General features: G+C 68.8%; 4 protein-coding genes across 5 annotated transcripts in view; 2 read left to right on the forward strand and 2 right to left on the reverse strand.

Moving 5' to 3' along the window:
* Window positions 1-179: 179 nt before the first annotated feature.
* LTBP3 (latent transforming growth factor beta binding protein 3) lies at window positions 180-4473 on the reverse strand. Its single transcript, XM_036405675.1, has 4 exons — window positions 4406-4473; window positions 2717-3123; window positions 1635-2009; window positions 180-451 (listed from the first exon to the last, which is right to left on the reverse strand). The coding sequence occupies exons 1-4, from the start codon at window positions 4471-4473 to the stop codon at window positions 180-182; spliced, it is 1122 nt and encodes a 373-aa protein (XP_036261568.1).
* MAP3K11 (mitogen-activated protein kinase kinase kinase 11) lies at window positions 4137-12545 on the reverse strand. The gene is given in 12 exon segments (XM_054518285.1): window positions 4137-4649; window positions 4905-5217; window positions 5219-5664; window positions 6050-6126; window positions 6266-6317; window positions 6426-6539; window positions 6921-7152; window positions 8424-8593; window positions 8830-8978; window positions 9925-10105; window positions 10763-10910; window positions 10912-12545. Coding segments are annotated over 12 exon segments (2601 nt in total). The 5' UTR covers window positions 11503-12545; the 3' UTR covers window positions 4137-4521.
* Window positions 12546-13022: 477 nt separating this feature from the next.
* On the forward strand, window positions 13023-15422 carry LOC118701080 (pecanex-like protein 3). 2 transcript variants are annotated; one of them, XM_036405680.2, is made up of 5 exons: window positions 13023-13242; window positions 14212-14411; window positions 14672-14777; window positions 14871-14913; window positions 15003-15422. In XM_036405680.2, exons 1-5 carry the CDS (start codon window positions 13087-13089, stop codon window positions 15113-15115), a joined length of 618 nt encoding a protein of 205 aa, XP_036261573.1. In that variant the 5' UTR covers window positions 13023-13086; the 3' UTR covers window positions 15116-15422. The 2 variants fall into 2 exon arrangements, with proteins under 2 accessions (XP_036261573.1, XP_036261574.1); XM_036405681.2 differs by having other exon boundaries at window positions 13024-13242; window positions 14693-14777.
* A 2091-nt stretch (window positions 15423-17513) lies between these two features.
* Window positions 17514-21633, forward strand: part of SIPA1 (signal-induced proliferation-associated 1) — a 5332-nt gene continuing 1212 nt past the window's right edge. The window contains exons 1-6 of the mRNA XM_036405678.1: window positions 17514-18121; window positions 18557-18678; window positions 18928-19113; window positions 20000-20174; window positions 20780-20883; window positions 21227-21389. Of these exons, the coding sequence (XP_036261571.1) occupies window positions 17578-18121; window positions 18557-18678; window positions 18928-19113; window positions 20000-20174; window positions 20780-20883; window positions 21227-21389 (1294 nt within the window). The 5' untranslated portion in view covers window positions 17514-17577. The remainder of the gene's footprint in view (window positions 18122-18556; window positions 18679-18927; window positions 19114-19999; window positions 20175-20779; window positions 20884-21226; window positions 21390-21633) is intronic.

Genomic DNA, 21633 nt, shown 5'->3' on the forward strand with positions numbered 1-21633 from the left:
CCCCCAGGAACCCAAATCCATCCCGAAATATCCCAGGGAACCAAAAACCACCCCAAAACAACCCCGAGACCCCAAACCCCATCCCAAAACACCCCAGCGACCCCAAATTCCACCCCTAAATCCCCCAAAACACCCCTAAAACCCCCCAAAACTCGGGGGGTCCGGCCCTCCCCGAACCCCTAAAGGTCCCGGGACGCCCCCAGATTTCCGCCCCCTCTCACCGAGTGCTTGGGCAGGGTGTCCTGGAAGCAGCGGCCCAGGGGTTTGTGGGTGTGGGGCCGGGGGGGCGCGGGGGGTTTGCTGCCGGCCGGGGGCTGCGCGGGGTGCGCCAGGAGCCCCCCCCCGGCCCGGGGGGCGCCCTCGGGGGGGCGCGGCTCGATGCGATGGACCTGGACCGAGGCCTCGGGGGGGTGATGGACCCGCACGTTCACCAGGGGAGGGGGCACCTGCGCTGGGGGGGCAGCGGCACCTGGGACCCCCCCCCCCGAACCACGAGATCCGGGACCCCCCCAGAGCCCCAAAATCCGGGACCTCCCGAACCCCAAAATCCGGGACTCCGAGAACCACCCCAAAATCCGGCACCTCCCAGAGCCCCAAAAACCCAAAATCCGGGACCTCCCGAACCCCAAAAACCCAAAATCCGGGACCCCCCCGAGCCCCCAAACCCGGCACCCACAAAATCCGGGACCACTTCAAACCCCAGACCCCAGCACCTGGGACCACCCGAGCCCCAAAATCCGGGACTCCGAGAACCACCCCAAAATCCGGCACCTCCCAGAGCCCCAAAATCCGGGACCTCCCGAACCCCAAAGTCCGGGACTCCGAGAACCACCCCAAAATCCGGCACCTCCCAGAGCCCCAAAATCCGGGACCTCCCGAACCCCAAAAACCCAAAATCCGGGATCCGGGACCCCCCCGAGCCCCCAAACCCGGCACCCACAAAATCCGGGACCCCTTCAAACCCCAGACCCCAGCACCAGGGACCACCCGAACCCCAAAATCCGGGACTCCGAGAACCACCCCAAAATCCGGCACCCCCCAGAGCCCCAAAATCCGGGACCTCCCGAACCCCAAAATCCGGGACTCCGAGAACCACCCCAAAATCAGGCACCTCCCAGAGCCCCAAAATCCGGGACCTCCCGAACCCCAAAAACCCAAAATCCGGGACCCCCCCCGAGCCCCCAAACCCGGCACCCACAAAATCCGGGACCCCTTCAAACCCCAGACCCCAGCACCAGGGACCACCCGAAGCCCCAAAATCCGGGACCCTCCCAGAGCCCCAAAACCCGTCACCCACAAAATCCCGCACCCCGGGACCCCCCTGAACCCCAAAATCCGGGACCAGGGACCCCCCCCCCCGAACCCAAAACACGAGACCCCCCAAAACCCGGGACTCCCCAAAACCCCAGAATCCGGGAACCCCCCGAGCCCCCAGACCCAGAACTGGGACCCCCCCCCCCCAAACCCAGCACGGCCACGTGGGAGCCCCCCAACCCCAGTAGAACCCCCTGGGACCCCCCCCCCGCCATTATGGACACCCCCAGAACTCTCTGCCCCGCATGGTCCCCAAACCCCCCGAGCCCCCCAAACCCCCCGAGCCCCCCAAACCCCCGAACTCCCCAAACCCCCGGTACCTTCAGCCGAGTGGTGCCCCGGCCCCAGGGGCACGACGAAGGTGGCGTGGCTGACGTGCCCCCCCCCGTGCCCCCCCCCGTGCCCCCCCCCACCGTGAGCTGCCCCCCCGAGCGGGGGGGGCTCGGGGGGCGCCGCCGCCCCCCCGGGGCCATCGGCGATGACCTGGACGGCGTAAACGGCGACCTTGGAGCCCGGGGCGGGCTCGGGGGGAGCGTCGGGGGGCGCGGGGGGGGGCGGAGGGGGGGGTCCGGCCCCTCCCGTTCGCGCCCCCCCCGCGGGGACCTGGCAGAAGCGGCCGGTGAAGTTGGGGGGGCACAGGCAGTGAGAGCGGGAGCTGCACTGGCCGCCGTTCATGCAGGGCAGGGGGCACACAACTGTGGGGGGGAGAGACACCTGAGACCCCCGGAGTGTCCCCAAATTCCCCCAGACCCCCCCTGAGAGCCCCGCAGCGCCCCCAGATCCCCTGAGACCCCCAGAGCATCCCCAAATTCCCCCGGGGACCCTCGGAGCGTCCCCAAATCCTCCGAGTCACCCGGAACACCCCCAAATCCCCCGAGACCACCCCAAACACCGCCCCCCCCAGGTCCCTCTGTCCCCTTTTCCCCAGCCCGGCCCCGGTGCCATCACAGCCCCCGTGTCCCCACTGTCCCCATTGCTGTCCCCACCTTGGCCCTGTCCCCAACCCTGTCCCACCCTCATCACAGCTCTGGCGCTGTTCCCACACCTGAGCCATCCCTGTCCCTGTGTCCCCATCCCTGTCCCCATCCCTGTCCCTGTGTCCCCATCCCTGTCCCCGTGTCCCCGTCCCTGTCCCAGTGTCCCCATCCCTGTCCCTGTGTCCCCATCCCTGTCCCCATCCCTGTCCCAGTGTCCCCATCCCTGTCCCCGTCCCTGTCCCTGTCCCCGTGTCCCCGTCTCTGTCCCCGTGTCCCAGTGCCACTCACCCACTCGGAAGCCGGAGCCGGTCAGGGTGTCCCTGTCCCCGTGGCTGTCCCGGTGTCCCCCTCGCTGTCCCCATGGCTATCCCCTTGTCCCCATGGCTGTCCCCATGTCCCTGTCCCTGTCCCCCGGTGCCACTCACCCACTCGGAAGCCGGAGCCGGTCAGGGTGTCGGCCGCGTGCCCGTTCTCTCCGATCAGGGTCATGTTGGAGCCGGGCTGGCACGAGTCCCGGCACAGCCCCTTCAGACACGTCCTCCGGCAGATCAGGGGGGCGAAGACCACCTTGAACCGCTCCCGGGCCACGGCCGCGCCCCCCCCCGCGCCCCCCCAGCGCCGCCAGCGCCGCCAGCGCCGCCCAGAGCCCCCCCCAGCGCCACATTCTGCCCCCGCAGCCCCGCGACCCCCGCGCCCCCCGCCCCGACCCCGCGCCCGCCGCGAGCTCCGGCCCGGCCGCTGCGAACCCCTCGGCGCGGGGCACGGGGGGGTCCCGGCCGCTGCCGACCCCTCGGGGGGGGCTCCCGGAGCCTTGCAAGGGTCCCGGCGGCCCCTCGGGATGGGGAGGGGGCGGGGGGATCCCGTCTGTCTGTCTGTCTGTCTGTCTGTCCCCTCTCAAACCCCGCTCCCCCCCCCCCCCCCCCTCCCACGGCAGCGCCGCCCAGCCCGGAGAGGCCGAGGGGTCCCTTTTGGGGGGGTTCCCCTTTTGGGGGCGGGCGCGGGGGTCCCCGCCCAGGGGTGTCGCGGGTTGCGGGGTCCCCTCGGCGGGGGTGTCCCGGGTGGGTGGGTGGGGGGGGGGGAGATCCCGCCGGGCTCGCGCGGTCCCGCGGCCGCCTGGGATGGCGCTGGGATGGGATGGGATTGGATTGGGGGGGGGGGGTCGGGGGCCGGGCCCTGGGGCCGCTCCAGGAATTGGGGGGGGGGGGGGGGGGGCGGGGAGGTGGGGGGAGGGGAGGAGCCCGGATGGCCGCGCCGGTTCCAGCGTCGGGCGCGCGGCGGGACGGGAGCGGTGGGACCCCCCCCCAAAAACTCTCTCGGGACCCCCCCCCCCAACAAAAACTCTCGGGGTTTGTCCCGTGTGGGGGGGAGGGTGGGAATTCCCTGGAGCCCCCCCCCCCCCCCGAGATGGGGTATGGAGGTGCTGGGCCCCCCCAAACTCCTTGAGCCCACCCGTGCGTGCGGGGGGTGCGGCCCGCTGGAACGCCTGAGACCCCCCCCCCAAAAAAGGGAAACGGGCACCCCCCCCCCCCCCAAACTGCTGGGGGAAGATGGAGCCCCCCCAAACCCCTGAATTCCCCCCAAACTCCAAAACCCCCGCACGGGGGGGGGGGCGGGGAGATGGGATCCCCCAAACTGGGACCCCCCCAGGGTGGAAAGGACCCGCCCCCCCCCCCCCAAAAAGCGCTGGGACCCCCAGGATGGGGTGGGGGCGGCAGATGGGACCCCCCCCCACGCCCAGAGTGCCCCTCCAAGGGGGGGTGGGACCCCCCAAACACAGCGACCCCCCCCTATTTTCGGCCCCCCCAGGGCAGGACGAGGCGGCCCCGGCAGTTTTGGGGTCTCGGGAGTTTTATTTGGTCACAGGCGCCCCCCGAAGCTCCCGGGACCCCCGTCCAGTGTCGGGACCGCCCGGGGGCGGGGCTTCCGCTCAGGGGGCGGGGCCGCAGCGCGCCCACCAATCAGGGCGGAGCTTCCTGGTTTGCCCCAGGAGGGGGGCGTGGTTTCCTGCCGTAATGCCCCGCCCAGATGGGGCGGGGCTTTTGTAATGCCCTTTGCTTTGACCAATGGCGCGCCGGCGTGGGCGGGGCTTCCGCCTCGTAGCTGTCAATCACAACCCGGCGGGGAGTGGCCTGCGGTGCGGGCGCGGCTTGCTGCTGTCAATCCGTCCCTCGCGGCCGCTCATTGGTCAGCGGAGGGTGGCGGGGGCGGGTCCAAAGCGCGGTGGGCGCTCTCATTGGTCGGTGAAGGGGTCTCGGGGGCGGGGCTCGGAGGGGGGCGGGGCCCGGCGCGGCCCCGCGGACACGAAGCTCCAGGGATCGATGCGGGGGCGGAGCGGGGAGGGGCGGGGCCGGGCGGGGCCTGCGGAGAAGGGCGGGGCTTGGGGGCGGGGCGATCACCCCCGAACCCCAAAACTGCCCCGCGACCCCCAAAACTCCCCTGAGACCCCCCAAAACTGCCCCGCGACCCCCCCAGAACTGCCCCAAACTCCCCCAGAACACCCCATCAGTGCCCCCACTGCCCACCAGAACCCCAAATCTGCCCCACGACCCCCCAGAACTGCCCCAAATCCCCCCCCAGACCCCCCCCACCCCCCCACCCCCCAGTCCCATTTACCCCACTCGGGGGTCCCGGCTGGGCTCAGCTCTCGGGGTCTCCGAGCCCCCCGGGGTGACGGCTGCAGCCCCAGCTCGGGGGTCCCGGGGGTCCGGGCACGACGTGGCTCAGGGGTCCCGGGGGTCCCGGGGGTCCCGGGGGTCCGGGCTCGGCCCTGCTCGGGGGTCCCGGGGGTCCCGGGGGTCCTGGCTCCCCCTTGCTCGGGGGTCCAGGACCAATTCAGCTCCAGAGTCCTGGGGGTCCGGGCTGGCCTCTGCTCGGGAGTCCCGGGGGTCCTGGGGGTCCCGGGGGTCCGGACTCCACTCGGATCCGGGCGTCCCGGGGATCCGGGCTCGCCCCTGCTCGGGGGTCCCGGGGGTCCCGGGGGTCCGGAGCCCGCTGGGATCGGGGGATCCGGGGCTCCGTGCTCGGCTCGGCTCAGGGGTCCTGGGGGTCCCGGGGGTCCGGAGCCCGCTGGGATCGGGGGATCCGGGGCTCCGGGCTTGGCTCGGCTCGGGGGTCCCGGGGCTCCAGGCACGCCCGGTCTCGGGGGTCCCGGGTGACTCGGGGGACCCCAGGGTGCGCTCCCAGCGGCGGGGGGAGAGGCGCAGGAGGCCGGGGGAGGGCGGGGGGCTTCGGGGGGATTCGGGGGGCGCCAACTCCCGGCCCAGCCCCAGCGACGCCAGCAGGGCCGAGCCCTTGAGCAGCGCCCGCCTCAGCAGCCGGGGGGTCCCTCCCCGAGACCCCCGACCCTCCTCAGCCTCCGGGGGCCCGGCCTCGCCTGCAGGACACGGCGGGGTCAGCGTGGGGAGGGGGCGGGAGGAGGGTGGGGGGTGGAGGTGTTGGGGAAGGGTGCGCAGGGGGGCGCCCCAGGTGCTCGGGGAGGGGTCCCAGGTGTGCATAGGGGATGTTCCAGGTGTTTAGGGGGGTTCCCAGGGTGGTTGGGGAGGGGTCCCAGGAGTTTGTGGGGAGGGGTCCCAAGTGTTTGGTGGGATCCCAGGTGTTCATGGTGGGGTTCTCGGGGAGTTTGGGGGGTTCCAGATGTTTGGGGATGGGTCCCAGGTGTTGGGGATGGGTCCCAGGTGTTGACAAGGGGTCCCAGGTGTTGGGGGAAGGGTGCTCAGGGGTGGGACCCCCCCCCCAGCCCCGAGCCCACCCGGACCCACCGTTGGGGGAGGCGTCCCCCGGGCTCAGCTCCTCCGTGTCCAGGTACCAGGTGGTCTCGTCCGGGCGGAGGCGGCGCCTGGGGGGGAACACCCGAGGGTCCGGAGGATGGGGGGGGGGGGGGTTCCGGTGTTCAGAGACCCCTCCCCAGACCCCCACGAGGGATTGGGGGACGGGGGGGTGGGGGGGGGACGACACTCACCTGCCATTGAGGGCACCTGCCCCGCCCCCCGCGGCCCCGCGGCGGCTCCTCCTCCTCCTCGGGCTCCACTGGGGACACACGGGGGGGACACACAGGGGAGGGGTCACACAGGGGAGGGGTCACCGGGGGGGTGATGTCACCGCCCCCCCCCACCCCCCGGGGATGACGTCACTCACGCTGGATGGCGCGCAGGCGGGGGAAGGGCGGGGATTCCCCCGGCCCATCCTCGGGGTCGTGGCTCCGGGGGTCCCCCCCAGGGGATGCCTGGACAGTCAGGCGGTGCTTGAAATCTGGGGAGGGGGGAGCGCCGCGGTCAGCAGAGCCCCAAAACCCCCCCCCAAAAAAAAACCCCCAAAAGGCACCCACACACCCTTCAGCACCCCAAAATCCCCAGAGCCCCAAAAGCCCCCTGGCTCCCTCAGGACCCCCCAAATCCCCTGGGCCCCCAAAGCCCCCAACACTCCTAAAGTCCCAAACACCCCCAAAGCTCCTCCAGACCCCCAAATCCCCCAAGCCCACCCCATCTCCCCTAAGACCCCCTAGAACCCTCCATCCTTCCAAACCCCAAATCCCCCCTTCTCCCCCAAACCCCCCCCAAAACCCCAGCACCACCAAATCCTCCCCACCCTCCCTTTCCCCCCATCCCGAAGCCCCCAGCCCCATTTCCCCACCCTGGGGCATTCCGATGAGATCCGCCGGTTTCCGCGGCCTCCTGAAGGGGGGTCTGCGTCTCTTGGGGGCCGGGGGGGGCCGGGGGGGTCCCCTGAGCATGAGGCTGAGCTCCCGCTCCAGCACCTCGAGCTCCCTGCGGGCCACGGCGGCCTCGCGCTGCCGCAGCGCCTCGGCCTGGGAGCGCTGGGCCCGCGAGGCCCTGGCCACGGCCTCCTCCCGGCTGCGCAGCTCCTGCGGGGACACCGGGGGGGTCGGGGGGCTGTGGGGGCTGCGGGGGCGTGGGGGTCATGGGGGCCATGGGGGCCATGGGGACAATGGGGACAATGGGGACAATGGGGACAATGGGAGCGATTGGGACAATGGGGACAATGGGGGCAATGGGGGCAATGGGGACAATGGGGACAATGGGGACAATGGGGGCAATGGGGTCATGGGGGCGATCGGGACAATGGGGACAATGGGGACAATGGGGGCAATGAGTTCATGGGGTCATGAGGACAATGGGGACAATGGGGACAATGGGGGCAATAGGGACAATGGGGACAATGGGGACAATGGGGACAATGAGGTCATGGGGTCATGAGGACAATGGGGACAATGGGGACAATGGGGGCAATAGGGACAATGGGGACAATGGGGACAATGGGTCATGGGGACAATGGGGACAATGGGGGCAATGGGGACAATGGGGACAATGGGGGCAATGGGGACATGGGGACAATGGGGGCGATTGGGACAATGGGGACAATGGGGACAATGGGGGCAATGGGGACAATGGGGGCAATGGGGACAACGGGACAATGGGGACATGGGGACAATGGGGTAAATGGGGTCATAGGGACAATGGGGACAATGGGGACAATGAGGACGATGGGGACAATGGGGACAATGGGGACAATGGGGACAATGGGGTCATGGGGACAATGAGGTCATGGGGTCATGGGGACAATGGGGACAATGGGGTCATGGGGTCATGGGGACAATGGGGACAATGGGGTCATGGGGGCGCCGAGTGGCAGCAAAGCAGGGCAGGGCCAATGGGGAGGGGTTTGGGGGTCTCAGAGGGGTTTTGGGGGGTCCTGGGATGGTGAAGGGGTCCAAGGGGTCTGGGGGCGTCTCTGGGGGGGTGCTAAGGCTTGGGGGGTGTTGCAGGTTTTAGGGGGTACTCTGAGAGTTGGGGAGGGGTCCCAGGTGTTGGGGAGGGGTCCCAGGTGCAAACAGGGGTGCCCCAGGAGTTTGGGGGGGTCCCAGGTATTTGGGGAGGGGTCCCAGATGTTGAGGGGGGGGTTCCCAGATATTCATGGAGGGGTCCCAGGAGTTTGGGGACGGGTCCCAGCTTCTCAAGGGGGTGCCCCAGGAGTTTTTGGGGGGTGCCCCAGGAGTTTTTGGGGGGGTGCCCCAGGTGTTTGTGGGGTCTCAGCTGTCAGGGATGGGTCCCAGCTTCTCAGGGGGGTGCCCCAGGAGTTTGGGGGGGTCCCAGGAGTTTTTTGGGGGGTCCCCACCTTCTCCCTGGCCCTGAGCTCGTCGAAGAGCCCCTGGATCTCGCGGCGCCAGGACTCCTGCAGGGAGTGGAAGGACTCGGGGGGCCCCAGCCCGGCCGGCTCCAGCCCCCCCAGGCGCCGCAGGATGGTCCCGAAGCCCGGCCGCCGGTGGGGGTCCTGCTCCCAGCAGGCTGGGGGGGCAACCGGGGGGCTTGGGGGGGCTCCTGAGGGACCCCCATACCCCACAGGTACCCCCCAGGTACCCCCCAGGTACCCCCAGAACCCCAGGGATCCCAGCACCCCCAAACTCCTGCAGACCCACAACCCCCCAACCCCTCTGATTGCCCACGACACCCCAAACCCCCCCGGCCCCACAGGACCCCCCAGCCCCCCCCAGCCCCCCCAAGCCCCCCAGGACCCCCCATACCTGCCATGAGCTGGGCGAAGGGCGGGGGGCAGGTGGTCGGGATGGGCAGGGTCAGTTTGTTGACGGCCACCCCATAAGCCACGGCCAAGCCGTCAATGCCCCGGTACGGCACCTCCCCGGTCAGCAGCTCCCACAGCAGCACCCCATAACTTTAGGGGGGCAGGAGAAAGGGGTCAGACCCCCTAAAACCACCCCACAACTCTCCAGGTGCCCCCCATAAAGCACCCAAACCTGCATCTCCGTGACCCCACAAATGGGCACCCTAAATCATCCATGGGCATCCCCAAAACTGCCACAGCACCCTAAAGCTGCCAGGGATACCCTAAAGTTACCTGGGGCATCGCTGTGGGGTCTCTATAGGGTCCCTATGGGGTCCCTGTGGGGCAGGGTACCTATGGGGTCCCTATGGGGTTTTTATGGGGTCCCTGTGGGGTCTCTATGGGGTTTCTATGGGATCCCTGTGGGGTCTCTATGGGGTTTCTATGGGGTCCCTATGGAGTTTCTATGGGTCCCTGTGGGATCTCTATAGGGTCCCTAGGGGGTACCTGTGGGGTCTCTATGGGGTTTCTATGGGGTTCCTGTGGGATCTCTATAGGGTCCCTAGGGGGTACCTGTGGGGTCTCTATAGGGTTTCTATGGGTCCCTGTGGGGTCTCTATAGGGTCCCTAGGGGCTACCTGTGGGGTCTCTATGATTTCTATGGGATTTCTATGGGGTTCCTGTGGGATCTCTATAGGGTCCCTATGGGGTCCCTGTGGGGCAGGGTACCTATGGGGTCCCTATGGGGTTTTTATGGGGTCCCTGTGGGGTCTCTATGGGGTCTCTATGGGATCCCTGTGGGGTCTCTATGGGGTTTCTATGGGGTCCCTATGGAGTTTCTATGGGTCCCTGTGGGATCTCTATAGGGTCCCTAGGGGGTCCCTGTGGGGTCTCTATGGGGTTTCTATGGGTCCCTGTGGGATCTCTATAGGGTCCCTAGGGGGTCCCTGTGGGGTCTCTATGGGGTTTCTATGGGGTCCTTATGGGCACCCCAAAATCCACCCCGAACCCCGAGTTCCGCCCCCCCCCCCCACGACCCCCCAGGACCCCTGCCCACCTCCAGACGTCGCTGCCCTTGGAGAAGGTGGATGCCCGGATCACCTCGGGGGCCATCCACGCGTAGGTGCCGGCCGCGCTCATCTTGGTCGTTCGCTGCCACTCGCGGGCCAGCCCGAAATCGGTGATTTTCAGCGTCTTCCCGCTCACATCGTCCCCCACCACGGGCTGGGCCAGCAGAACTGGGGGGGAACGGGGTCAGGGACACCCCCAAAGTGCGACCCGACCCCCCCACACATATGGGGTCTCCTTCCCAGCCTGGAAACCGCGGGGTCTGCAGCCCTGTACTGGTGGGGACAGGCGGGAGCCCCATCCCGGGGATGTGGGGACACCAATATTTGGGATTCCTCGTTCTGGGGACCCCAATATCCGGGATTCCTCACCTTGAAGACCCCATTATCTGAGATTCCTCACCCTTGAGGACCCCAATATCTGGGATCCCCCACCTTGGAGACCCCAATATCTGAGATTCCTCACCCTTGACGACCCCAATGTCTGAAATTCCTCCCTCTGGAGACCCCAATATCTGAGATTCCCCACCCTGGTGACCCCAATGTCTGGGATCTCTCCACCTTTGAGGACCCCAATATCTGAGATCCCCCACCTTTGAGGACCCCAATATCTGGGATTCCTCACTGTGGGGACCCCAATATCTGGGATCTGCCACCATTGGGGACCCCAATATCTGGGATCCCCTACCCTGTGGACCCCATTATCTGGGATACCCCACCCTTGGAGACAGTGGGGACCCCAATATCTGGGATCCCCCACCCTTGAGGACCCTGATAACCGCTCTCCCACCCCGCTACCCCCAACCACCCCCCTCCCCCAAACCTCACCATTGCTGGACTTGAGGTCTCGGTGAATGAGGGGCACGGGGGTCCCGGAGTGCAGGTACCGCATCCCCCGAGCCACCTGGCGAGCCCAGTCCAGCAGGACGGCGGGGGGGACCCTGCGGCCGGCCAGGGCCCTGGAGAGCGGCCCCCCCCGCCGCAAACTCCATCACCAGGCACAGGTGGGGGGGCTCCAGGCACACGGCTCTCAGCGCCACCACGTTGGGGTGTCGCAGGCGGGCGTAGAGCCGCGCCTCCCGCCGCAGGCTCGCCGCCCCCGCCGCCCCCGCGTCGCCCCTCGCCGCCTTCACCGCGACCACCTGGCCCCGCCAGGTACCCCGGAAAACGCGGCCGAAACCCCCGGCACCGATCACCTCCTCCAGCCGCAGCTCCCCGAAGGCCGCCCGGGCCGGTTCCCAACCGCCCGGTGGCGACGGGGAACGGGAACCGGCCGGGGATGGAGGGGACGGGGAACGGGAGCCCCCCGGGGATGGAGGGGACGGGGAACGGGAGCCCCCCGGGGATGGGGAGGGGGAGCGGGACCCCTGGGGGGAGAGGGGAAAAGGGGAGCGGGACCCCCCCTCGGGGGAGGGGGAACGGGACCCCCCCCTTGGGAAGGGGGGGAAAGGGGAGCGCTGCGGGAAAAGGGGGGACAGGGAAAAGGGGGACGGGGAGAGGGGAGGGGAGGGGGAGTGAGACCCCGCCGGGGGGGATGGGGAGGGGGGCGATGCCCGACCCCACTCCATGGGGTGCGACCCCCCCCCCCAGCCCCGGCTCGCTGGGGGGGGCTTGGGGGGGGTCCTGAAGCTGCTCGGGGGGCTTAGGGAGCCCCTGGGGGTGCCCGGGGGAGGTCTCTGGGTGCCCAGAGGGGTCCTATGGGTGCCAGGGGGTCCTCATGGGGTCCCTTTTTATATCCTGGGGGGGTCACTGGGGTCACCTGAGCCCTGCAGGTGCTGCCTGTGGGGTCTGACAGTTCTGGGGGTCCCCGTGCAGCCCCCTCGGGGGGTCCAGGGGGTCCCTATGGATTCCGGGGTTCCCTATAGATCCTGGGGGTCCCAATGGATCCCCTGGAGTCCCTATGGATTCCTGGGGGTCCCTATAGATCCCGGGGGTCCCAGTAGGTCCCTATAGATCCTGGGGGTCCCTATAGATCCTGGGGGTCCCTATGGATTCCTGGGGGTCCCTATAGATCCCGGGCGTCCCTATAGATCCCGATGGTCCCGGTGGTCCCTGGGGGTCCCGGTAGGTCCCTATAGATCCTGGGGGTCCCTATAGATCCCGAGGGTCCCTGCGGGATCCCTGGGGGTCCCTATGGATCCCGGTGGTCCCTGGGGGTCCCTACAGATCCCGGGGCTCCCCGCGGTCCCGGTTACTCCTCGCGGTCCCTATCGCTCCCCGGGGATCCCCCCGATCCCGGTGGCTCCAAAGGGTCCCCGCAGCCCCCCCGGGAGTCCCCGCGCCCCCTCCCCACCCACCACAACCCCCCGCAGCCCCCCCGGTCCCTTCTCTCCCCGTGCCCCGTCCCCTCCTCCCCGTCCCGTCCCCCGGGGCCCCCCTCGCCCCGTCCCGTCCCCGCCTGGTCCCGCCGGAGCCCCCGCGGCCCGGGGCGGGGGGGGGGGGAGGAGGAAGCGGCGTCCGGCGGCGTCCCCGGGGGGGGGGCAGGGGGCGGCCCGGCCGCTCTGGGCTCCCGGGGGTCCGGCGGATCCCCGCGCTGGCTGAGGCGGCCCCGGGAAGGCGGAGCCGGGACATTGTCACCGGGACAAAGGAAAAGGAACCAGCGCCGGACGGGGCGGGCCGGGGGCACCGGACGCCGTGGGTGGGGGGCAGGGGTGGGGGGGGGAAGGACCGGACGAGAGAGGCCGGAGCGGGGAGGGGGGAGCGGCGCTGAGCCCGGGACCCCCGCACGGGGCTGGGGGAGGCGCTGCTGCCCCCGGTGGGCTCACGGGACACCGTGAGCGGGGCGGAGGGGCGGGTCCGGGCCCGGATACCGGGGTGGGGAGGGGTCCCGGGGTGGGGAGGGGTCCCGTGTGCGCCCCCCGCCCTTCCCCGCTCTCCACCAAGGCCGGGGTGCGGCGCCGCCCGCAGCCGCTGGGGGGCGCCCTCCGAGCTCCGGGGGCACGGCGGGGCTTGGCCACGCCCACACCCGGAAAGAGGGCGTGGCTTCCCCCGAAAGGGCGGGGTAACAAAAGGGGCGTGTCCACAGCGAGGGGGCGCGGTTTGTCTCTGTGACGTAAAAATCGCGCGCACCCGGAAGCGGCGCCGGGAGCCCGGGGAGGGCTCGGGGGTCCCGGGGAGGGCTCGGGGGGTCCCGGGGGGGTCCCGGCGCCGCCATGGCGGGGGAGGCGGTGCTGCAGGTGCTCCGGCAGGGCGTGTGGGCCTCGCTGACCGGCGGCTGCTTCCTGGAGCCGCAGCTGGGAGCGTTCGCCAACTGCGTGCGGCTCTACGTGTGGCTCTTCCTGCTGGGGCTGCCCCTCGGGCTCTACTCGGTGAGAACGGGGCCACCGGGGGGTCCGGGAGGGGGTTCGGGGGGATCAGGGGGGCTCTGAGGCGAGGGGGAGGAGCTGAGGGGGGGTTCTGTGGAAATGGGGGGATTTGGGGTCTTTAGGGGGACTCTAGAGGGGTCTTTGAGGGTATTTAGGGGGGTCTTTGGAGGAGGTTTTAGGGGGGTCTTTGAGGGTATTCAGGGGGGTCTTTAGGGGAGTCTTTGAGGGTCTTTATGGGGGTCTTTAGGAGAGATTTTAGGGGGTCTTTAAAGGGTCTTTAGAAGGATCTTTAAGGGTCTTTAGAGGAGATCTTTGAGGGGTCGTTAGGGGGGTCTTTAGAGGATGTTTATGGGTCTTTAGGGGGCTCTTTAGGGCGATCTTTGGGGTCTATAGGGGAGTCTTTAGGAGGTATTTGAGGGTCTTTAAAGGGGTCTTTAGAGGATGTTTATGGGGACTTTAGGGAGTCTTTACAGGGGACTTTAGAGGGTATTTAGGGGTCTTTATGGGTGTCATTAGAGGGGACTTTAGGAGGACTCTTGGGTGTTTATGGGGGTCTTTGGGGGCCTTTATGGGCGTCTTAGGGGGATCTTTAGGAGAGTCTTTAGGAGGTCTTTGAGGGTCTTTAAAGGGGTCTTTAGAGGATGTTTATTGAGACTTTAAGGAGTCCTTATAGGGGACTTTAGAGGGTCTTTAGGGGTATTTATGGGTGTCTTTAGGGATGTCTTTAGAGGGGACTTTAGGAGGGCTCTTTGGGAGCTCTTTGGGGGTCTTTAGACGGATCTTTGGGGGGAATTTAGAGGGATCTTTACGGGGATCTTTAGAGAAGTCTTCAGGAGTTCCTTGAGGGTCTTTACAGGGGTCTTTAGGGAGCATTAATGGGTGTCTTTAGGTGGGGTATTTGGGGCTCTTTGGGGGGCTCTTGGGGGCTCTCTGGGCTTGAGTGCTGCTGACCCCCCCCCCGCCCGAGATCAGGCGCTGCCCCCGTCCCGGGCCGTGCCCGCCCTGTACTGTGCCCTGGTGGCCGCGTTCTTCGGGGCCGTCAAGGCCGTGACGTTCCGGCTGCACGCCCGCCTCGACCGGGACCGGGACCGGCACCGGGGGGGAGACCCCGAGGGGGGGGCGGCGGCGCTGCTGCCCCCCCGCAGCCCCCGGCAGCCCCCAGGGACCCCCGCGTGAGTCTGAGGGGCGGGGGGGGTTGGGGAGGGTCTCCCTGGCCCTTTTTCTGGGGGTTCTGAGGGTGTTTGGGGGAGGCTGGGGAGGGGTCTGGGGGTCACTTGGTGCTCCCCCCCAGCCTCCAGGGACCCCCGGGTTAGTCTGAGGGGTTGGGGGTCCCCCCCTTCTTTTTTTGGGGAGGGGTCTGGGGGGTGGTGATGGGGTTGGGGGAGGGATCTGGGGGGATTTGGGGGTCACCTCGTGTGTGTCCCCCCCCCAGACCTCTGCCCCCCCCTCACAGCCCCCCCGGGGGGGCTCTGGAGCTCTCGGTGCTGCGGTGGCCGAGCGCGACCCCCCCTCAACTCTGCGGCTTCAACCAACTCTCGGTGAGTGGGGGGGGGGGCACAGGGACACCCCCCCCCCCCCAAAAAACACAGAGACCCCCCCCCCTTTACCCACCTGGTGTCACCTGTCCCCAGGAGCTGCTGCCACACCTGGACACGGCCACCAATGGGGCTGGGGGTGAGCGACAGCGGGGACCCCCCCCCCCGGGTCTGGGACCCCCCCAGGGCCTCAGGACCCCCCCAAACCCCCTCTGTGTCCCCCCCCAGAGCTCCAGGGCATCCTCACGGCCGCTGACCGGGACTGGCTCGCTCGGGGGGGGCGTCCCAAGGGGGGGTCTCCAATGATGGGGCTGGGGGCGATGCCAGGACCCCCCCACTGAGCCCCCTCCCCCCTCCTGCGGGGCTGGGGGTCCCGCCTGGCAGCCCCCCCCCATCCCCCCCCCTCCCCGGGGACCCCCCCAGGACCCCCCCTTGAGTTGGGGGGGGGCTCTGAGGGTGAGGCAGGTGAGACCCCCACACCCCCACCCCCCCCCCCCCCGCGGTGGAATTTCAGTGGGGGGACCCTAAAATGGGAGGGGGGGGTCCAGCCCTGTAATGGGGGGGGTCACTGGGGCATTTTGGGGGGAGTCCAGCCCCATAATGGGGGGCTGGGGAGGGCGGATCCCCCAGAAATGAGGGGGGCTGGGCTTGGGGGGGGGGTTCCCTGAGGTTGGGGGGGGTCCCTGGGATTTGGGGGGGGTCCCGGGTGCTGGGGGTGAGGGGTCCTGCCCTAAACTCGGGGATTTTGGGGCGGAGGAGGGCGGGGGTTTGGGTGCCATTTTGGGGGTTCCCCACCTCGTTTTTGGCCGTTTTTTTTGGGCCGAGTCCTGGCTGCGATAAAAGAGCAATCAATTAATTAATTAATTAATTAATAAAGTTCCTAACGGTTCCAACCTTTTTTTCGGTGTTTTTGTTTTATTTTTTATTTTTTTTGCTTTTCCCGCCACTCTCAGAACCAGGGGGGGGGGGGCACACAAACACCTGACCCTAAAATGGGGAGGGGGCTGCAATGGATTCTGGGGGGGGGGGGGGGGTCTGAGGGACTCTTTGAGCCCCCCCCCCCCCCCCCGGTTGGGAGGAAGCGGCAGAAGGGAAGGGTGGGGGCGGGGCGGGGGGGGGGGGCGCGGCCGCTCGGAGCCGCTGGAGCCGCTCGGAACGGGGGGTCCGGCACGGCCGGGACCCCCCCGGGACCCCCCCGGGACGGTGACAGTGACGGGAGGGGCCGCAGGTAGGAACTGGGGGGGTTTGTATTGAGGGGGGGGGTCTCACCCTCGGTTGGGGGCGTTTCTCAGGCGTCTCTTGTCCCCCCCCACAACCCCGCGACCACCCCGAAATTTTGTCCCCGACCCCCCCCCCCCACTCCCACCACCCCTTTCCCCAGGGCCCCCCCTTTTCATGGGGGGGGTCCCAGGAGATTTGGGGACCCCCCCCCCCGATCCACCTGTCCCTGGGGGGGGGGGGGGGGATTCATCCATCTCGCACCCCCTCCCCAAAATTAACGGGGCTCAAACAGCTGGGGAGGGGGAGGGGTCGGGGGGGGCGGGGAGGATTTGGGGGGGGGGGCGAGGGGGCCCGGACGCTGCTTCCTTCGTGGGGGGGGGGGGGCGGGGGGGAGCCGGACGCCGGAGAAGGGAAGTTGGGGGGGGGATGGGAGGGGGGGGAACGGACGCCCGAGTTCACGGCGGGGGCAAGGTCAGCAACGGGGGCTCGGCGTGGTCGGGGGGGGGGTCCGGGGGGGTCTCTGGGGGTTCGGGAGACCCTCGCTGTGGGGGGGGGTCACTGGGGGGAGCTCTTGGGGGGCAGAATTTCGGGGGCTGGCGGCTGCCGACACTTCCTGGATGGCAGGAAACCGCCGGCGGCGGCGCGTCCGGGCCCCCCCCAAACATCCCCCGGGTCCGCAACTTCCCCCAGGACCCCCCCCGGACACCCCCAAACCCCCCGGACCCCCCCAGACCCGCCTGGACCCCCCCCCCCCCCCGGAGCTGCTGGGGACATTTGGGGACACCGCGGCTTCAGGACCCGCGTGTTCGGGGTGGGGGGGTCGGTCCCAAGTGCCTCCCCCCCCCCCCACAGGAGCTTTTTGGGGTCCCTGAAGTGTCGGGGGGAGGTGGGGAGGGGGTCTGGGGGTGTCTGGGATGGAGGGACGGACACGGAGGGACAGACGGACACGGAGAAAGGGGCGGAACCCCCTGACCCCCCCCGTGTCCCTCCCCAGGTGTCACCGGCGCCCCCCACCCCAGCGAACCCCGCGGCCGGAGCCCCCTCCCCACCCCGGGACCCCCCCATTGACCCGGCCCGGAGAGGGGCGCGTGGGAAAAGGGGCGGGGCCTCCCGCAGGCGGGAATTCGCGGGCAGCCAATCGGAGCGCGCCGCTCGTTCCCACGTTCTTCCCATTGAGAAAAAAATCCCTGCCTGAGGGATCCCCGTTACAACCGGGGCGGGCCGGGGGGGGGCTGAGACCCCCGGGTGGGCCCTGAGGAGTCCCTGAGGGTCCCTTGGGGTTCCCTGAGGATCCTGGGGGGGCCCTGGGGGTCCCGAAGTGTCTCAGGGCGGCCCTTGGGGGTCGCAGGAGGGGTTGATTGAGGGGTCCTAGGGATTTGCGGAGGGGCTTTTCGGGGGGTCGGGGGAGCCATGCAGTCCGACGATCTCTTCCTCCGCAAAATGCGGGGTCCCTTGGCCCGGCCGCCCCCCTCCCCGGCCGTTGGGGGGGTCCCCCCCTCTCCTCCCCCTTCCCCGGGGGGCTCCGCCGCCCCCCCCCGGCAGCGCAGCAGCAGCGAGGCCACCCCAGGGAGACCCCCGGAAGATGGGGGGGGGGTCCCCGGTGTTGGCGCCCCCCCGCAGCCGCGCCCAAAGCCACGAGGAGGCCGAGGGACCCGTGTGGGGCAGCCCCACGTCCCCCCGATTCCGCGACCCTCTGCTGCTGCTGGGGCTGGCGGAGGCCGGGGGCGCCGACCCCGATTTCTTCCCCCGCCCACCCTGGAGCCCCCTCCTCGCCCATTACGACGTTCAGAGCATCCTGTTCGATCCCAACGAGCCCCCCCCGGGCCCCCCCAGCCTGATCTCGGGGGCTTCGGCCGCGCACCTGGAACCCGAGGAGACCCCCGGGTCCCCCTGCGCCGCCGGGCCCGAGGCGCTGGTGCTGAGCTGCCCCCGCTTCTGCTGCGAGACGGGCGGGGAGCAGCTGGAGCCGGGGTTGGGACCCCCCCGGGACCCCCCCGGGCCGGGGCAGCTGCCGAATGCGGCGGTGGCGGTGCTGGAGGAGCCCCCGGCGGGGGCGAGACCCCCGCACCCCATCGAGCACAGCGATGAGGGAGCCGAGTATTACCGCAAGTACTTCTATGGGAAAGGTGAGGCTGGGGAGAGGGGGGGGGGGAAAGGGGGTCTGGGGGCGTCAGAGGCGGGGAGCACAACTGGGACAGCGAGGGAGAGGTGGGGAGGGGGCGGGGGAGTGGTTCTGGGGGGGGTCGGGAGGGTCCTGACCCCTCCCCAGAGCAGCGGAAGGTGCCGGGTGAGGGCGCCCAGAGCTCTGCTGGGATCGGGGGGTCCTGGGGGGGCCTGGGGGGTTTTCTGGGGGGGCTTTAGGGGGTTTGGGGGGGGGGGGGGGGTCTCGGGGGGCTGTGGGGATCCCGACCCCCGATCCCAGCCCCAAAGCATCGGAACTTGGCGGGCGAGGACGCCCAGAGAGCTCCGGTGGGACCGGGAGGGTTGGGGGTTTGGGTGGGCTCTGAAGGGGTTTGGGCAGTTCTGGGGCGGCTCTGAGGATCCCGAACCCCCCTCCCCAGAGCACCACAACCTGCTGGGCGAGGACCCCCGGCTGGGGCCCGTGGCCGTGTCCCTGCGGCGGGAGGAGAAGGAGGGGGCGCGGCCGCAGGTGCTGCACAGAATCATCCTGCGCACCTGCCAGGTGAGCGGGGGGGGGGTCCTGGGGGGGCCAGGTGGGGAGGGGGCGCCTCAGGGGGGAGGGGAGTCACGGGGGGATGGGGGAGGGAGTGAGGAGGGTCAGGGGTCGGCGGGGATGGGGGGGGAGGAGAGGCGAAATCAGCGCCCCCACCCCAAAAAGCCCCCATAGAGACCCCCCCCCCCATCAGTGGGGGGGGTACCATGAGACCCCTCCCCAGATTAACCCCCCCACCCCAAATTAACCCCTCCCCAGCTGCGGACGCTGCGGGCATCGGTGCTGGAGGAGGCGCTGCCCCCCGGCTGCCGCCCCCCCGGGGCACGGGCGGTGCCCCCGCGGAAGCTTCTGGAAGTTCTGCTGCCCGGGCTGGCCGTGGGGGGGCTGCGGCTCGCCCCCTCCCCCGCCGTGCAGGAGACCCTCCTCAAACTGGACGAGCAGGGGGTGAGGAGGGGGCTGGGGAGGGGGGGAACGGGGGGGGGGGGTGTGTTTGGGGAGGGGGATCCATGGGATCAATGGGATCCATGGGATGGGAATGGGATCCTTGGGATCAATGGGATCCATGGGATGGGAATGGGATCCTTGGGATCGATGGGATCAATGGGATCAATGTAATGGGATCAATGGGATGGGATGGATGGGATGGGATGGGATCAATGGGATCAATGTAATGGGATCAATGGGATCGATGTGTTGGGATCAATGGGATGGGATCCATGGAAGAGGATCAATGGGATAAGGGGATCCATGGGATGGGAATGGGATCCATGGGATCCTTGGGATCAATGGGATGGAATCGATGGGATGGGATGGAATGGATGGGATGGGATCAATGGGATTGATGTGTTGGGATCAATGGGATGGGAACGATGGGATAATGGGATCGATGGGATGGGAAGGAATGGATGGGATGGGATGGGATGGATGAGTGAGATTGGTAGGGGTTATCAAGAGGGTGGGATGGGAATGGAATCCATGGGATCAATGGGATCGATGTGTTGGGATCAATGGGATAATGAGATAATGGGATCCATGGGATGGGATAGGATGGGATGGGAATGGGATGGGATAATGGGACCCATAGGATCCATGAGATGGGATGGGATGGAATGGGATGGGGTAATGAGATGATGGGATAATGGGATGGATAGGATGGAATAATGGGATCCATGGGATGGGAATGGGATAATGGGGATGGGATGGGATCCATGGGAATGGGATAATGGGAGTGGGATGGGATGGGATAATGGGGATGGGATGGAACGGAACGGGGACCCCCGTGTGCAGCCCCTGTGCCCCCACACGGGGTCCCTGTGCCCCCCACCCCCAGGTGAGCCGTCAGCGCAAGGTGGGGGTGCTGTACTGCCGGGCGGGGCAGGGCTCCGAGGAGCAGATGTACAACAACGAGGGCGCCGGGCCGGCCTTCGAGCAGTTCCTGGCCCTGCTGGGCACCCGCGTGAGGCTGCGCGGCTTCAGCGGCTACCGGGCACAGCTGGACACACGCAGTGAGCGGGACAGGGGGACACGGGGACAGGGGGACAGGGGGACATGGGGGGGACACAGGGACAGGGGGACACACAGGGACAAGGGGACACAGGGACAGGGGGACACGGGGACAGGGGGACACACAGACAGGGGGACACAGGGACAGGGGGACACAGGGACACGGGGACACACAGGGACAGGGAGGGGACATGGGGGGAACATGGGAACACCAGGACAGAGGGGGACATGGAAGGGACCTGGGGACATGAGGACACACAAGGACAACCGGGACAGGGGGACAGTGCGGGGACAGGAGGAACACGGGGACATGTGGGGATATGGAGGGGACATGGTGGGCATGGGGACATGGAGGCACATGGGGATGTGGGGGACATGGGGGGGACAGAGAGGGGACATGGCAGGACACGGGGATAGGGGGACATGGAGGGGACATGGGGATGTGGGGGACTTGGGGGGGACATGGTGGGACACAGGGACATGGGGGGGACATGGGGATGTGGGGGACTTGGGGACCCTCAGGGACACAGGGCCAGGGGGAGGGGGCTCCCCAGCGGGTCGGGGTCTCCCGTTTGGGGAGGGGTCTCAGGCCGTGCCCCCCCCCCAGCCGACTCCACGGGCACGCACTCGCTCTACACCACCTACCACGGCTACGAGGTGATGTTCCACGTCAGCACCATGCTGCCCTTCACCCCCCGCAACCCCCAGCAGGTACCGCGGGGAGGAGGGGTCGTGGGAGGGGTCCCAGAGAGGTCACGGGGTCACAGAGGGGTCACAGAGGGGTCACAGAGGGGTCACAGAGGGTGAGGGGGGTCCTTGTGCTGCCCTTCACCCCCCATAACCCCCAGCAGGTCCGGGGTTCTGAGGGTCGTGGGGAGGGGTCCCAGAGGGTAAGGGGGGGGGTCTGTAGGGTCTGGGGTCCCCCCAGTGCTGCCCTTCACCCCCAGCAGGAGCTCAGGGAGGTTGTGGGAGCTGGGGGTCCCTCTGGAGACACCCCTGGGACGATTTAATGCCAATTTTGGGGTCTCTGAGCCCCCCCTTTCCCCCTCCGCAGCTGCTCCGGAAGCGCCATATCGGCAACGATATCGTGACAATCGTGTTCCAGGAGCCGGGCGCGCTCCCGTTCTCGCCGCGCGCGCTCCGCAGCCACTTCCAGCACGTGTTCCTGGTGGTGCGCGTGCACGAGCCCGGCACCCCCCGCACCGCTTACAGGTGGGGTGGGGGGGGGGGGGCTTCCAAGAGGGGTTTTGGGGGTCCCTGATGGGGTTTTGGGGGTCTCTGAGGGGTTCCGGGGTCTCCAATGGGGCTGGGGGGGGGTCCCCGAGGGTATCAGATGGGGGTAGGGGGGGCTTCCAAGAGGGGTTCTGGGGGTCCCTGGGGGTCTGGGGTCTCAAACAGGAGGGGGAGAGGTCCCTGGGGGGGTTCTGGGGGTCCCCAAGGGTCTCAAATGGGGGGGGGGGG

The sequence above is a fragment of the Molothrus ater genome, unplaced genomic scaffold (assembly GCF_012460135.2).
Source record: "Molothrus ater isolate BHLD 08-10-18 breed brown headed cowbird unplaced genomic scaffold, BPBGC_Mater_1.1 matUn_MA125, whole genome shotgun sequence".
NCBI lineage: Eukaryota > Metazoa > Chordata > Aves > Passeriformes > Icteridae > Molothrus > Molothrus ater.

Bases quoted from the DNA above. Each gene is read 5' to 3' on its own strand.
- LTBP3 (XM_036405675.1), bottom strand. From the start codon at position 4,473: ATGAGCGGCCGCGAGGGACGGATTGACAGCAGCAAGCCGCGCCCGCAC. The intron at 3,124-4,405 runs GTTGTGATTGAC...CCCCATCCCGAG, and splicing joins CGCAGGCCACTCCCCGCCGG to GGGCCGCCGGGACCCTTGCA. The intron at 452-1,634 runs GTACCGGGGGTT...CTGCCCCCCCAG, and splicing joins GGGGCACCACTCGGCTGAAG to CGCAGGTGCCCCCTCCCCTG.
- LOC118701080 (XM_036405680.2), top strand. From the start codon at position 13,087: ATGGCGGGGGAGGCGGTGCTGCAGGTGCTCCGGCAGGGCGTGTGGGCC. The intron at 13,243-14,211 runs GTGAGAACGGGG...GCCCGAGATCAG, and splicing joins TGCCCCTCGGGCTCTACTCG to GCGCTGCCCCCGTCCCGGGC. The intron at 14,778-14,870 runs GTGAGTGGGGGG...ACCTGTCCCCAG, and splicing joins GCGGCTTCAACCAACTCTCG to GAGCTGCTGCCACACCTGGA.